Source organism: Corvus hawaiiensis, chromosome 17, assembly GCF_020740725.1.
Source record: "Corvus hawaiiensis isolate bCorHaw1 chromosome 17, bCorHaw1.pri.cur, whole genome shotgun sequence".
Taxonomy (NCBI): Eukaryota; Metazoa; Chordata; class Aves; order Passeriformes; family Corvidae; genus Corvus; species Corvus hawaiiensis.
Window position 1 is genome coordinate 2,080,989 of NC_063229.1, and position 14,142 is coordinate 2,095,130.

At 52.9% G+C, this 14,142-nt stretch overlaps 1 protein-coding gene across 7 annotated transcripts in view; it reads right to left on the reverse strand.

Moving 5' to 3' along the window:
- DLGAP4 (DLG associated protein 4) overlaps positions 1-14,142 on the reverse strand; it is a 146,309-nt gene that overhangs the window by 2,432 nt on the left and 129,735 nt on the right. For 6 of the 7 annotated variants that reach the window (XM_048322315.1, XM_048322313.1, XM_048322312.1 and 3 more), the window contains 5 exons: positions 5,735-6,096; positions 4,320-4,411; positions 3,478-3,887; positions 1,617-1,708; positions 329-481 (listed from right to left, as the gene is read on the reverse strand). In XM_048322315.1, coding sequence (XP_048178272.1) covers positions 329-481; positions 1,617-1,708; positions 3,478-3,887; positions 4,320-4,411; positions 5,735-6,096 — 1,109 coding nt within the window. Of the gene's footprint in view, positions 1-328; positions 482-1,616; positions 1,709-3,477; positions 3,888-4,319; positions 4,412-5,734; positions 6,097-14,142 lie in introns of those variants that run through there. The other variant, XM_048322318.1, reaches the window with a different exon arrangement.

A 14,142-nucleotide genomic window follows, 5' to 3' on the forward strand; every position in this document is an offset into this window, starting at 1 on the left:
CCTGCATTTCCCAAAGGTTCCAGTTGTTTTTTACATTACTTAGGCACCAGGGATAGTTAAACCCATCCACACAGTGCTGGGAACACTTGAGGCCCCTGCACCACTGCTCAGCACCCCAGGCTTCCTCCATCCAACACCTTTTCCCCTTGTACAAAACTGTTCCCACTATTACTCAAGAGGAATGGCCTTGGTGCCTTGCAAGGCTGTGAGGTGACAAGTGCAGGATGGCCAAAGCCCTTGAGAGCATCTGTTTGCAGACAAAACCAGACCTCAGATACCCCAAATGTGTGCAAGGTACTCAGGCCACTTCCCAGTGCTCCTCACTCACCTTTCTCTCCGGTGTCTCTGCCAATTGCCAGCTATTAGCTTTGAGGTGGTACAGCTCGTCAAACTTCATGCTGATGTCTTCAATGGACAGCTGGAGGAGATCCCAAAATCCAGCCAAGTCCTGGGCTGTGGGTCTGGGATTGGCGTTAGGGTTCTAGAAGGGGAAGCGTTAAGAACACCCTTTCAGAAGGAACACACCCAGCAGAGCAGCGGGCACAGCACATTCACCCCTTTTATGTCTGCCTGCAAACAAACCCCGTGAGAACCCACAGGAGAAACCAGCCCTGAACATGGACACACAAAGCTGTCATTTACAGCCCACATTATTTCTGCCCAGCTCAGGAAGCAGGTCCTGACTGCACTTCTCTTACAGCAGAGTAATCCTGAACCAGACACTCAGTGCTGGCACTAACCCCACAGCAGGATCCAACAGCAGTGCCCAGCATGGGAATCAGAGCCACAACACTGGTTTCTGACACAGAGACCCTGATTTCAGGGTGGGAAATAATGGAAATGGACACCCAGCTGTGATACCTGGATCTGCAGCACTCCAAGGAGCCAAAGTGAGCTTTCATGAGAAAAATTATTTTGCTACATTTCCCCCCAAAACAACCTGAAAGCATCAGTACTTCTTGGGCTGGGTTGAAAAATTTTAAGTAGCTTAAATTTCTTCCAAGAACAGGATTTTCCCAGTTCCCAGACAGCTGAACCACCACTGCAGGCCCTGGAAAGCATGGGATCAGATCTGAGCAGCTCACACAAAGCTCTGCTGGTGCTGCTGCTCAGCTGGGATCAGCACTTTATCTCCTCCTGCTCCTCAAGTCTCTCCAAGATTATTTTGCATGTAAGGAACTCTAAGGAAGTTTGCAAAATCCATATTACCATGAAGCCTGAGGGGAAAATCAAACCACAGATTCCATCAATCCCCATTAGCCCAGGTCAGCGCCGAGCAAGGGCAAACCCCTGCACTCCCTTTCAGAGATCAATTCCCAGTGACCTGGGGACAGTGTCACCAGCCACACACGCAAAGGGAGCACGTTTGGTCAAGAGCAGACTTTTCAAACAGTCCCCCCTATTTGGTCCAAGCTCAGGGGTTTGCCTCAAAAAGCCCTTCAGAAGCAGGAGGCAGCTCTGTGCTAACCCAGCCCTCCCCCAGCCCGGCACTGCAGGCTGTGGCTGCACTGGCTTTGTTTTCACAGGGACAGCAGCCTGTTAACACCTGACCAAGTCCCTGGAGTGCTGTTGAGAGGCACCCTCTCAGAAACCAGGAAGAAGAGATCCAGACTCACCAAGTTTTGTTCACAGAGGCCGTGGAATTGCTGGAACTTCTGTGACATCAGTAACTGTGCACTGCCCACTGCACTCAGGACTTTTCCTAAGACTGTGGGGGACAAAAAAAAAAAAAAAGAAAATAAAAAAACCTGAGTTGAACAGACCATTAAATGTAGCAATGAGCTCCAGCATTCCTGGAGCAGAGAAACACTCGAGTCATCAGAAAAGCAGTTTCAGAGATCCTCAAGGCGCTAACTGCTCTCAGGAACAAGATGTTTTGAAACCACATTTGTCTGCCATTGCTCCTTCTGGCAGGCCAAACACAGACCTGTCTGAGGACATTACAACATCCAAGCTGGCAGAGAGCTCCTTAAACTGCCCTCAGCCCCTCAGAGGAGCCACCAGCACCACCTCAGCAAGGTCTGCTGGCACTTGCTAGAGATTGCAGCCTGCTCTCCCAGCCCTGCACAAGGGCAAGGTGACACAGGGACCACTCTCCAGCCTCCCTGTACCAGCAGGGATGAACACACAGGCCAGGCCTTTTAACACCCAGGACTTCATGGTGCTCTTAACAGTTTTTCCAAGCAGCCTCCGGGCATGAGCATGTTCCTCCGCTCACTAGAGGAAATACAGTCTGGGCTTTTCCCTTCCAGAGGCAGGCTCAGAGCCCCACAGCCCACAGTGCCTGCAGCTGCATCACCAACAGGGACCACCTGAGTCCCATCCCTGCTCTGCTGCTGCCCCTGAGCCTGCTCGGAGCGTTGGGAGCTCTTGGTGGGACAAGTGCACCCTGGGCTCTCTCACCCACCAAGGCTGTGGTTCCACAAGCAAGCAGCTTGCTGCTGGCAGTCACAGCAACAATGCCATGCAGGTCTTGCTGTCTTTCCTTGCCACAGGTCAAGCCAGGCCAGCCCCGAGGCAGGGAGATCCCTGGCACAGCCTGTCCCCCTGGCAGCCAGGGCAGCACCTCAGGGAATCGGATTAGAGATTAGCTCCTGGAGCCCCAGCAGTGACAGTGAGCTAAAACTGAGCCTCACCTTTGTTTCACCTTTCTCAGGTTTTAAAAACATCAAGACCAGGCTCCACACAAAGATCCTGCCCTCTGCAGCCTCGTCACCCACTCCTGTCACTCTGTATTCACCAGAGGCACGACTCCCACTGCAAAAAGCTCAGGTTTTGCCAAGGCATTTGAAAATAAAAGAACAAGCCCAGCTGTTCCATAAAATCAACTGGTCTCATGTTCCCTGTTCCAGGCTTTTGGTGTATCCAGCACAAATTCAGTGAGGCTTTCCCATGTGAAGAAACCTCCTCTTTGCTATAAAGACAAGTTCATCAACTGAACTGAGCAAACAAGCTCCGAAGTCGTGTTCCTTCTGCCCCACTGCCAGCTAAGCTTTCCCCTGCCTGTTTGAGAGTAATGGGTGAGGCAGGGAGAGATCCCACAGCCTCCCTGAAAGCTTTTTCCATTTAACCTTTTTTAAGATTAAATCCATTTAAGCTTTCAGCAGTTTTGAGTGGTCAGAAGCTGCACCATCCCCTGCACATCTTTTATGGTGCATCACAGCATTATTTCTTACTCCATTTGCTACAGGAAGTTTCATTACCCTTTCCAAGGAAAAATCATTCCTTGGCCCATCCTCATCTCCATGCTCTGGCTCTGTGGGCTGTCAGCAATTTCATAGAACCCCAGAATGGCTTGGGAGGGAAGGGACCTTAAAGCTCATCTCATCCCACGGGCAGGGACACCTTCCACTATCCCAGGCTGCTCCAAGCCCCGTCCAGCCTGGCCTTGGACACTGCCAGGGATATGGCAGCCACAATTTAACTGACCCAACTGCTTCTTGAGGGAGAAGCTGCCGGGCTGCTGCCCACACCCACCTTCCTCAGAGAGATTGTTCTCTTTGGTCTCCTGGTCCATCTGGCGGCACCAGCCCTCCAGGCGCTCGGTCTCCGCCTGCAGCAGCTTCAGGAACCAGAAGCCGTCCCGCCGGCAGGGCCCCGGCTGCGCCGGCTCCGACGGCGATGTGGAGGAGCTCTCGAGCCAGGGGTCAGGAGGAGGGAGAGAAGAAGGCTCCAGGGCTGGGTCGTTGTTTTCTCCATAGGAGAGGTTTCTCTTAATCTGTGAGGGCTTGGCTGGTTGCCTGGTGGAGGCATCAACACCAACAGAGTTGTTGTGCTGGGGGCACTCAGCGAGGCTTCTCTCAGATGATTTACAGCTGGAGTTATTGGGCTCCTGTGTGTCAGAGTCTGTGTCCTGTTTGGAGGACATGCTGCGAGAGTGGCTGTTTCTGGAGGGATCAAAAGCCATGGTTCAATAGCAGAGCTTGGCCTGGCTGGCCTCCCACACCAACAGCAAAATCCATGGCCACAGCAGAGCCTCTCCCTGCCCCTCCTCACACACAGACACACCACACACTCAGACAGACAGAATTATAAGGTTGCCTGCTTACTGCAATCGGCCGTTCAGACGAGAGGGCTGACGCATGTCTATAATTACAGCTTGGAATTTTTTTATTTTTTATTTAATTTCAAGCTCCCATTGATTTGGCTGTTAGAGAACAAGTGCTTTTTGCAGTGGGTGTGTGCTGTGGAGGAAGAGCTCTCCGTGGGCCTCATTCAACACCACTCACTGGCACAAAGCAGGGAAGAAGGTCTAAGCACAAGTGGGGGAGGCACAATTTAAAATAAAAGGAAACTGCACAAGCTTGCGTCTCACTTACCGCCACTCGTCCTCTACCTGTACCCCGATGGACTGGAATTTGGTGGCTGGTGGAGGAGGCTCCTCTTTTGCCACTGGCTGAAGGCAGTCAACCTTATTGAACAAAAAAAAATACAGACAAAAACAGACACGAGAACTTGCGGCTGGAATCCACGTTAGTCGACCAGGAGTGTGCACACACACAGAGCATGCTGACACCACACGGGAGGGCTGGCTAAGGACAGGCACGAGGCTACTGCTCAGCTCTGCTCCCACCTCAGGATCAGGGCTGTGTCCTGCCAGGCTGCTGCTGCTGCCACCACCTGTGCCAAGAGCCCTGGGCTCTGCATGGCTGGGGCTGTGTCCCTGCGCCTGTGGCATCCCACACAGTCAAGGACCACGGCATTCAAGGGAGGACAGCGAGGTGATTGAGATTGACAGCAAAGCCTCTCTCCCAGGGATTGACACCCTGGATAAGAGGGTTAGAAGGTTTTAGGAATGATATCCAGGTGACTTAGGAACCAACTCAGAAAAGGAAAAGGAGACGAACGCAGTCAGCCTCTCCAGTGTTTCTCTCCCCTCACTGCCCTTTCAGGTGTTCTGTCCCACCAGCCGTGCAGAGAGGCCTTCACTGTCACCTGTCTGAACTGGCCTTGCTGTAAAGCTGATGGAGAACTTGTTCAGCACACACAGAGCAGCTCAAAGCTCAGATCCTGCCCTTGGAGCTGCCCAAGCTCCCGTCTGCTGGTAACCAGCACCTGGGACAGAACCAGAGCTCACAGCTACCTGTAATTGAGAAACCTGTCCCAGAGGAGAGCATAGCCCCAGAGGATGCAGTTTTGCTGACTGAAGTATGGATTTACACTAGTCACTGGTTCTCGTTTGACTGCGTAATCAACAGCTCATTTGCATCTGCTCCCACAGAGTTAAATGCTTCCAGCAAGGGAAGCACCAACCTGCTGGGAACACTGAGCAGCAAGGAATTGCTCCCTTCTGCCTGCAGCCCTGGGACCATTTGGCACTGCAGCAGCCCATCCCACGTGGACATCAAGCAGAAGGGCCCACCTCTCAGGGGAGGCTTGTCCCAAGAACCATGGTGGGCAAGGAGCAGACTGCTGGGAAGCAATACAGAGTACAGGGCACAGGCAGACTGGCAGCAAGAGGCCTCTTCAGAGGGACTCATCCAGTTAACATGGCCCCTCTGCTCTAGAAAACACTTCAAATTTGTACTAGAAGAACTCAGTCCTTTCTGGGCTGTTAAGGGAAAGTGCTGCTGTCTCTCACCCTGGAAGCACTGGCAGTTACTCTGACAAGGCAGTGAGTGGCTCTTGCTATTCTAAGTGAGCTCAGATGCACACCCGGTCACAGAAAAGGCACACGCTAAATGGATGGGGTAAGGACATTCCTTGGGACGAAGGAGAACAAACTATTCCATACTTGTATTCCTATAGACGATAGCTTTCTTTTGGGGATATTCTCCACTTTAGGCTCTTCGTTAGTCAGAGTCCCTTTGTCACTTTTCAAAGTTGCATTTTTCTGAGGTAACTCTGGGGTGTCTCTGGCCGGAGTCACGACGCTGCCCCTGGTCACGCTGGGTGTCCTGGTGCTGTCCAAGCTGTCTGAGGAATTGCTGAGCCCCGACTGGCTGGTGACCTCACTCTTGTGGTCCTGGCTGTCCAGGTAGGTGTCCTGCGCCGACTCAGTGCTGCTCTGCACAGTGACAGAGATGAACGGCTTGGACGTGGTCCGAGGTGGGACGGGAGGTGGAGTCTTTTTATATGCCACTAGGCATGATGAACCTGCAGGGACGGAGGGGGGAGAACGGAGAACGCAGGAGACAGGTTGGAGGGAAAGAGATACAGTGAAAGAGAGAGAAAAAGCAGGTCAGTCACGACATCCAAGAGGAGCCTCCAAGCAGCAGCTGGAGGCAGAGGTGCAGAACCAGCCCACAGGCAGCAGCTCACGCTGGGGACCCACACCAAAGCATAGGGAAAGCGAAGGCAGAGCCAGAGCTAGCTTGCAAAAGAAGTCAAAAGGAATACCATGATGCGTGGAAATCTGGAAATGGAGAAGAGGGATAGAAAAGCCTCCCAAGAATGCTACAGGGTTTGGCAGGTGTAAGCCTCCACAGTGGGGAAATATTCTTTGGCTAAACCCTATATTTTAGTGTCCTAGTACGGCCAAGTGTCTCAGCTCTTTGTCCCATCAGTTGACAAGTTTCAGTGTCTGGATCAGGGTGATGGTTTTTCCTACAAAAATGGAAAGAAGCCATAAAATGTGTTAGATGTTGATGGCAGGAACACACATTTGAAACCCCTGACAAGCCCAGCTGCTTCACACCAGGGCAAAAGACCCAGGAGTGGTGAGGCTGCTATTCTGTGGCCCCAGATCCAAGTGGCAGCAAGGCTGGAGATGTGTGCCCAGCAGACACAGAACACACGTATCCCACACCAACCAGGACAGCAGCCACAGCCCCAACTTGCTCCTGTCTCTGGCTGGACAGGATGGAAACCCCCCAGCAAAAATACATGGAAAATACAAGTAAAATCCATGTGGATCCTGCAGCAGCCGTGTGTTTAGGCTCTCAGATTTCCAAGGATATACAAGCCCCTGAGGCCACAGTACCTCTCCAGCTGCTGTCCAGCCAGGACAGGCTGCACTGGGCAGGGTGTGGCCAAACACACTGACCAGCCACCTTCCTATACACAACTGACCCCCTTTATCACCCTACCCCTGTGCTCTTGGTCCTCCTCAAGTCACCAGACTCCCTTTCTTATCCTACCTTTGGTTCCTCCCATTAAGTCCTGTGCAATCCCAAGCTGCTTTTCCCCTGCACATCCCAGCCCTTGCCAGCAGCCTCCTTAGTCCCAGAGAGCTGCAGTTACTCCCCATGTCACACCTGCCTCACCATTTCCAGTGGAGCCAGAGCCAGTCCCAAGCATCCCTGGGAGCCACGTTCCCTGTGGGGCAATCACAGAGCTGCCCCACGAGCCTTATTGACAGTATGTGGACATGCCTGCATTTACACATCCTACTATTTACCATATTAAGAGCTAAAGCTCCACTTCAAAGGAGGAAATAAAAGGGAGGAATTACAGAGGAGGAGATCTGTGTTTCCAGCAGCATTTTTGTGCCCAGAGATGCTGAGCAGCACCTGGCAGAGGAGAAGTGAGAGGCCTGTGCAGGGCTGCCAACCCAGCTGCCTCCAGCCTGGATGGGAGCTCAGAAAGCACCGAATGCATCCCAGTTCCCTCAGGCCACTGCACCAAGCCCAGCACAAACTGAGCAGTGTCCTGAAGGCAGGAGAGCAGGACCCATCCCACCACCCGTCACTCTCTGACTCACATGGGTGAGGGGTGACCACAGTCCCCCTGCCAGAGCTGCCTGATGTGGAGCATCATCTCCAACAGCAATTCCTCGGCCCAGTCTCACGGCCTGACTCACACAGCCCATCTCAATAGGGCAGTGTAGGAGCAGCCTGACCAGAGCCATGGCAGAGGCAGCCCTGGATCAGCTGTGTCTACCCCCCAAAACAACAGGTTACTCCTGTTCCTGCACCAGGGCTACAGCAGCCACTGGCCAGGGCAAGCCAGAGCCACCCCAGCTGGCAGAGGTGAAAGCATGTCACATGTCTCTTCACGGACAGTTAAATACCTCCCCATGGCCCCTGCTCTTCTCCAGGGACAGTGCTCAGGGTGTCCTGTTACCCACAGCCCCTGTGACACAGTCCTGCTTGGAGCTGGACTGGCCACAGCCCTTGGTGGCTTGGCTGGCACGGTCACCAGGAGCTCAGCCCAGCTCCCCAGCTGCTGTGGCCACCACCAGGGCTGGGACTGGAAAGGAAATCGATGGCTATTCGACATTGAACAGCCCAGCCACGCAAAACAAGGGGAGGGCACAGCAGCACAGAGAGTTTCTGGGGCAGATCAGTGGTGTCCAGGGTCAGTAAGCCAGACCCAAAGCCATTCTCCACTTACCAACAGACAGCACGGACACTGTGCTGCTCTGTTAAAGGGGAAAACCACAGTATCCCCCTGGCTTGTCCCTGGGAACCCTTTGTGCCACCTGGCTGGGCTGAAGGGCAGCACAGGCTTTGCTGGAAGGGAAACACCCGGGACCGACAGAACACACCCCTGCTCATGTATCTGTGCTCAAAGGGCTGACCACCCAAAAGTAAGTCTAAGGCTCTAAGAAACATTGCAAATGACAAACACAAAGGGATCAGGAGCTTTGAAGAACTGGGGATGCATTAGTTAGTGCAATTGCAAATTAACCTCACTGAAGCCCTCTGCAAACATGAAACAGGACTTCTGACTGCCCAGAAAAGTCAGAAACCACACCTTGCAAGGACAGGCTTCAAAAGCCAAAGTCAGAGCAAGCCCACCCAGAACAGCCTGTCCTTGGCCCTCAACACAACGCTGAACTAAGCTTCAGTGCTTCCTGCATCTGTGGGAAACAAGAACACCCCAGTGTTTCCATAGGAGAATTGGCTCTGAGGCCAATCCCATCAGTGAGGAGCATTCCAGTAGCTGACTTACCCCTCCAAAGGGTTACAGCTCAGCAGGCATGGATCTGCTCGGGACTTGCTGAGGTCACACTATTTTAAAATCAGCTTGTGCTGCAATGTGGAATTACAGTTCTTGTGGGCACTGGAGCAGGACCTCACTCTGCAGGACCAGCAGCTCAGTTTGTTTGGGAACACCATCCCTGCTCCAAAAAGGTGTGGAACAACAGGAGAACACAGAAGTCATGCTTAAGCTTCCAGTTTTGCAGCACTAGGCTCTTCCTGCTCACACCATCTTCCACAGCTAATTTCAGCAAGCAGCTGGAATTCACAGCATGCTGTGGATGATTGATTTTGGGGAGGAGGATGTTTGTTTATAGTCTTTCTTCTGTAATTATTTTTAGAAAGCAGCATGTTTCCAAACTAGCACCTTGCACCTGCCCTCAGGGGCTTGGGCAATCCCTGGGCAGAGGAGCTGGTTGCAGAGCCTTACACTGGAGAGTCCCTCTGGACCCTCAAAAACCAGCTGGGCATGCTGGAATCCTCTCCCTCTCCTTACAGAGGCATTTGCTTCTTGGAAGACTAAAAGAGTTGTAAGGGAATGTGAAATTCAGTCCCTGTTCCCATCCCACCAGGCTGGTACCTGCTCAGTACCTGGCAGCAGCACCAGGAGCACAGCCAAGGTATTTGGGCACCACAATTGCCCTCAAGTGTGTCTGGCCTGAAGTGCCAGTGTTCTGCTGCTATTGCTGATTCAATACAGCCTGGTGACATTTCCAATCATTCCAGGAACTTCAAAGACCTACTCAAACGATCCTTATTTTTGTTAAATCACCTCAAAGGCCCCCAGCCACGGTCAGCTGTGGAGGCAGGTTCCCCTGCCCTCAAACATCAGCAGGGCTGGCTGCTATCCCTGTCCTGCTCCATGCATCCCCCTTTCCCTATGGGAAGGGCTGGAAGAACGACCTCATTTCCTCACACATGAAGCAGAACGCTCTGAAATAATCTCTCCTACAAGACAAGCTCATTTGCCTTTTAAATAAAACAACCATAGAATCATCTTGCAGCAAATGGCATCAGTGGCATTATCCCCTCGGAGATTCCAGCTGCAGGGCTTTGGGCTGCCCTTTGCCACAGGGTCTCCTGGCTGGAAGGAGCTGCTTTGGGAGGCAGTTTCCAATAGCAAAGGGAACTGGAACAGCCACATTCCAAGCGACCTGACCTCTGATTTTCATCAGCTCGAGGAACACTTCAAGGTTGGAGCTGTAGTGAACTGCAGGATGTTTTATTTGTAGAGAGTCCAAGTGAAAGTGAGCCCCAGTGACAATCTGCACTGAAGACAATCCGGACACATGGATTTTATGGTTCACAACTATTACTGTCCCTGTCTGGCTCTGTGGGGTCACATGCATGCACACACAGATGCACGGCTAGCTTCAGTATAAAGCCACTGACAAAGAGGCAGGAAGGCTCCTTGCGTGCATTCCAACAGGAGCATTTATTGCTTCCACACTGTTGAAGGCTGCAGAGGCAAATACCAACATGATCCCAAACCCCCCAGTTTTATCCAGGGGCGGGGAAAAGGCAGGACCAGGGAACGGGGACCAATGGAGAACTCTGGGGGAGTGATGAGGGGTAGAGGCTGACAGCCAACCGGGGAATCCAAACTGGGGTAGATTAACATAACAGAACAATGCATCCCAGGAGAAGCCTTTCTGGTCACCCTAACATGAAGTGGTTCTTGTGGTACTAGGGACTTGTCTTACTGAAAACTCTCTGTCCCTTGTAATGTGTGTTCACCGGCCACCACACACAACAATCACTTCAGACCTGATTTTTCTGCACACTGAAGGTCAAGATACCTGCACCAGTTAGAGGCACTGCGAGAAATCTACCCAAATTTTGTTAGTCAACAGGAAAATCATACAAGTCAGAAATCATAGAGGCTTGGGTTGGAGGGACCTTAAAGACCATCTTTTTCCATCCCCTGCCCTGGGCAGGGACACCTTCCATTATCTCAGGGTACTCCAAGCCCCATCCAACCTGACCTTGGGCACTTCCAGGGATCCAGGGGCAGCCACAGCTGCTCTGGGCACCCTGTGCCAGGGCCTCCCCACCGTCACAGGGGTGATTTTTTTCCTAATCTAAATCTCTCCTCTTTAAAACAATTTCTGCTTGTCCTATCACTATCTGCCCATGTGAAAAATCACATGGCTCCCATATATTTCCATCTAGACATGATGGGAAATGCCTGTGAAGATGCCACCTCTTGCTCTGACAGAATGACTGTCAGAGTGCTGGAGGAGATTTAAAAGACGTTTTATAGTGGTTAAACAAAACTCCTGGAAAGCAAAGTCAAGTGACTGCATTTGTTCAGAGAGGCAGTTTATGGAAATGCTATAAATACCTCCTGCCTCAGTGCCTTGCCTTTGTAAATCTCAGTAGCACTGATCTTTGAAAAACAAAAATCTCACCTTGGTACTACACAGAGGTAACAGACACCTGATGGTAACCACGAGTGGGCTGTGGGAGCCAGGGAAGGACCGTGGGCTCTCCTGTCAGTCCTCACTCCAAGCTGCAGGATGACCCCACGAGCAGCAGCATCCTGGCACAAGCAGCTCCCCACAGCACAGCCCAAACCATGTGCCACCTCTGTGGTGGTGCCCACAGAGCCCTGCAGAGTGCCCAGCCCAGCAGAGCCCTTTAACTCTCAGATGATCCCAAGAACACCATGAACACTTCACCAGCTGTTTCTGCTTGTCACAGAGCCCGTACACCAGCCAGGCTGTGCTTGTGAGTCAGGGGACAGAGAATTCCCCAGCAGCTCCTCCCAGGCAGCAGCACCAGGGAAGAGCCCTCTCACCTCTTGTGACAGCCCTGCATAAACCCAGCCTGGACACCCAAAGCACCTTGAGTACTTCTCGAGGAGGTCAGAAGAGAAATTCAACATTCCCCTTCTTATTGCCCTACCCATCCTCAGCTTTCATCCCCAGCACGGCTCAGGCAGAGCAGCAGTGCTTGGGCATGGCTGGAGTGGCAGCTGGGACAAGGGGACCACTGCAGGCTTGTCACTTGTCCCACCACATAACGCTCTTGTTCCCAGGACAGAGAGCCAGGCCTTGGGCTCTGTGCCACAGGACACCCTCAGCCCAGCCCCGGGACTCCAGGCAGAGGCAGGAGCACCCCAGCAGTGTTAGGGAGCACAGCACAGGGCGGGTGGGTCTGCAGCAGGGACCAAGGAGAGGTGAGGGGCAGCGGGCTGGGGTCACACCCTGACACTCCAAGGCAGAAGTGTCCCTCTGACCACTGCAGCTGTTCCCGCCAGCAGCTACAGAAGGTGAGCAGCCCTCACTCAGAATTACACCCCAGCCACTTTTCCTGACCCATGGAAGCGGCCATTTCCCCCTGAACAGCATCAACTCACTTGTGAGGTAAGCACAGAGAGGGGAGACGCCCTTCCTGAGCACCACTGCTCCCACACAGGCTCCTCTGGGAGCAGCCTCCCCCCAGCCCCACACGTGCCTGACCCACGCTGCAGCTCCCCCTTGGCACAGCCTGCCCGGGTGTGCAGACTGCACTTCACCTATCTGGCATTTTGTTACACAAAGAAATGACTTCTCAGCTTTAAGCAAACGCCTTCCTCAAAGCCCTCCCTGAGCAGCCAGAGAGGCTGGCACAGCACTAAACAGACCTGTGCCAACAGCTCTTTGCTGCCCAGCTGGGAGACACTTCCAGCTGCTGCTCCAAGCGAGCGCACAGCTGTCAGAGATTTGTTACCCCCTGCTCCTGTTCAGGTCCAGCACACCTGTACACCCCAAAGGCTCTGCTGGCAGGACAGTATTTTATCACCCAAGTATCCATCTGGTACCTGGTGTTAGGAAAAAAGGGGCTGCCCTGCACTTGTCTGACCACTGCCAAGTACAGCAAGTTCCTGCATATCACTGAAATGAAAGGACTGGACAGATCTGCAGAAAAAGGACCTCAAACTCAAGGCAGCATCTCTCAAATGTTGCCGTCAGAAGCAAATACAGAAGCAAAGGGCTCTCTCTGAACATCAGCTCTGTGTGTGTAGACTAACAGTAGAGCTCTCATCCAGAAATGCACCACAAAATGCTCTGCACAACCATTTGTGTTCTCTGGTCAACTATGACTGAGATGCCCTTAGGGAGAGCTGCCACACAGGGTGACCAGGGACGCCTGGGGCAGGCACAGGGGCACTCAGGGCTGCATGAGCCCCAGCAGCCAGTTCTAACCATAGACCCAGTATTTGGGGAGGGAACATTTAACCAGAGCAGGAAAGGCTGATGGCTGTGAACTCTTTACATGAGGGACTTTGGATTTTTCAATATACCAGAAGTTTAAGCATCATGGAGAGGCTCCAGTTTCAAATTCCTGAGCACAGAAATGATAACGAGCACTGATACACTGAGAAATGTTATACTGGGAAGGCAAGGCAGGTTGCTTTTGTTAAAAAAAAAAAAAAGCTTCTTGTAGAAGGTCACGAATTTAAAAGAGCCATGAAGCAACAGAAGACACCCTCCAAGAGTGCTGGGGTTAAAAACAGGGTACCTCACACTGCTGGCTCCTGGCAGCTCTGGCCATCCCTCTTTAGCACAGCCCGCTGCAGAGTCAGCAGGGCCACAGCAGATGCTGCAGGGGACGCCAGCCACAGGCACTCCCAAACCCAGCTGCAGCAGCAGCTGACACTGGAGCTGCTGAGTGGGCTAGAGGAGATACTGGGATTTCTCCCCACCCTCCCAAAAGCGATTGTCAGGGGTTTTAAAGCGAGTTGAAGCCATGGTGAGCAGCTCCACCCTGCTCCAGCCACATATCCAGCCAGTGTCCTTCTGTCCTGGGGGCTCAGACAGATCTCCAACCCAGCCAGCACAGGGCAGCAGCCAAAAGAGCATTCGATGCCTCTCCCTGCCCCAGGGGTTAATTCACTAACAACCACCAAGGTCCCCAAACCCAACCATTCTGCCTCAAGAAGTCACCGAGTGGGAAGAGAAAAGCCAGAGCACGGTGCCAGGAGGAGCAGAACTGCATCTCTGATGGGTGGGGGTGCCTGATCCCCAGGGACGGGGTCCCTTGCCAGCTCACTGCCCAAAAGTGCTGGCACACACTTTTTCCACAGAGGGGCTGGACTGAAGGGATGGTCCATCAGTTCAGTGCTCCTCAGGGTGTGCTTACCCCCGCCAAAACCCTCACTAGTGAGGGCTGATGCTTTTCACACCAAAGAGGTGAAGCAGCAGAGTTAGTGGGAGCCCAAGCTTCCAGAGCCCTGGGGTCTCTGATCAGCAGCCACACTCCTGGCGTCCACCCAGCCCAGGACCCTGCACCA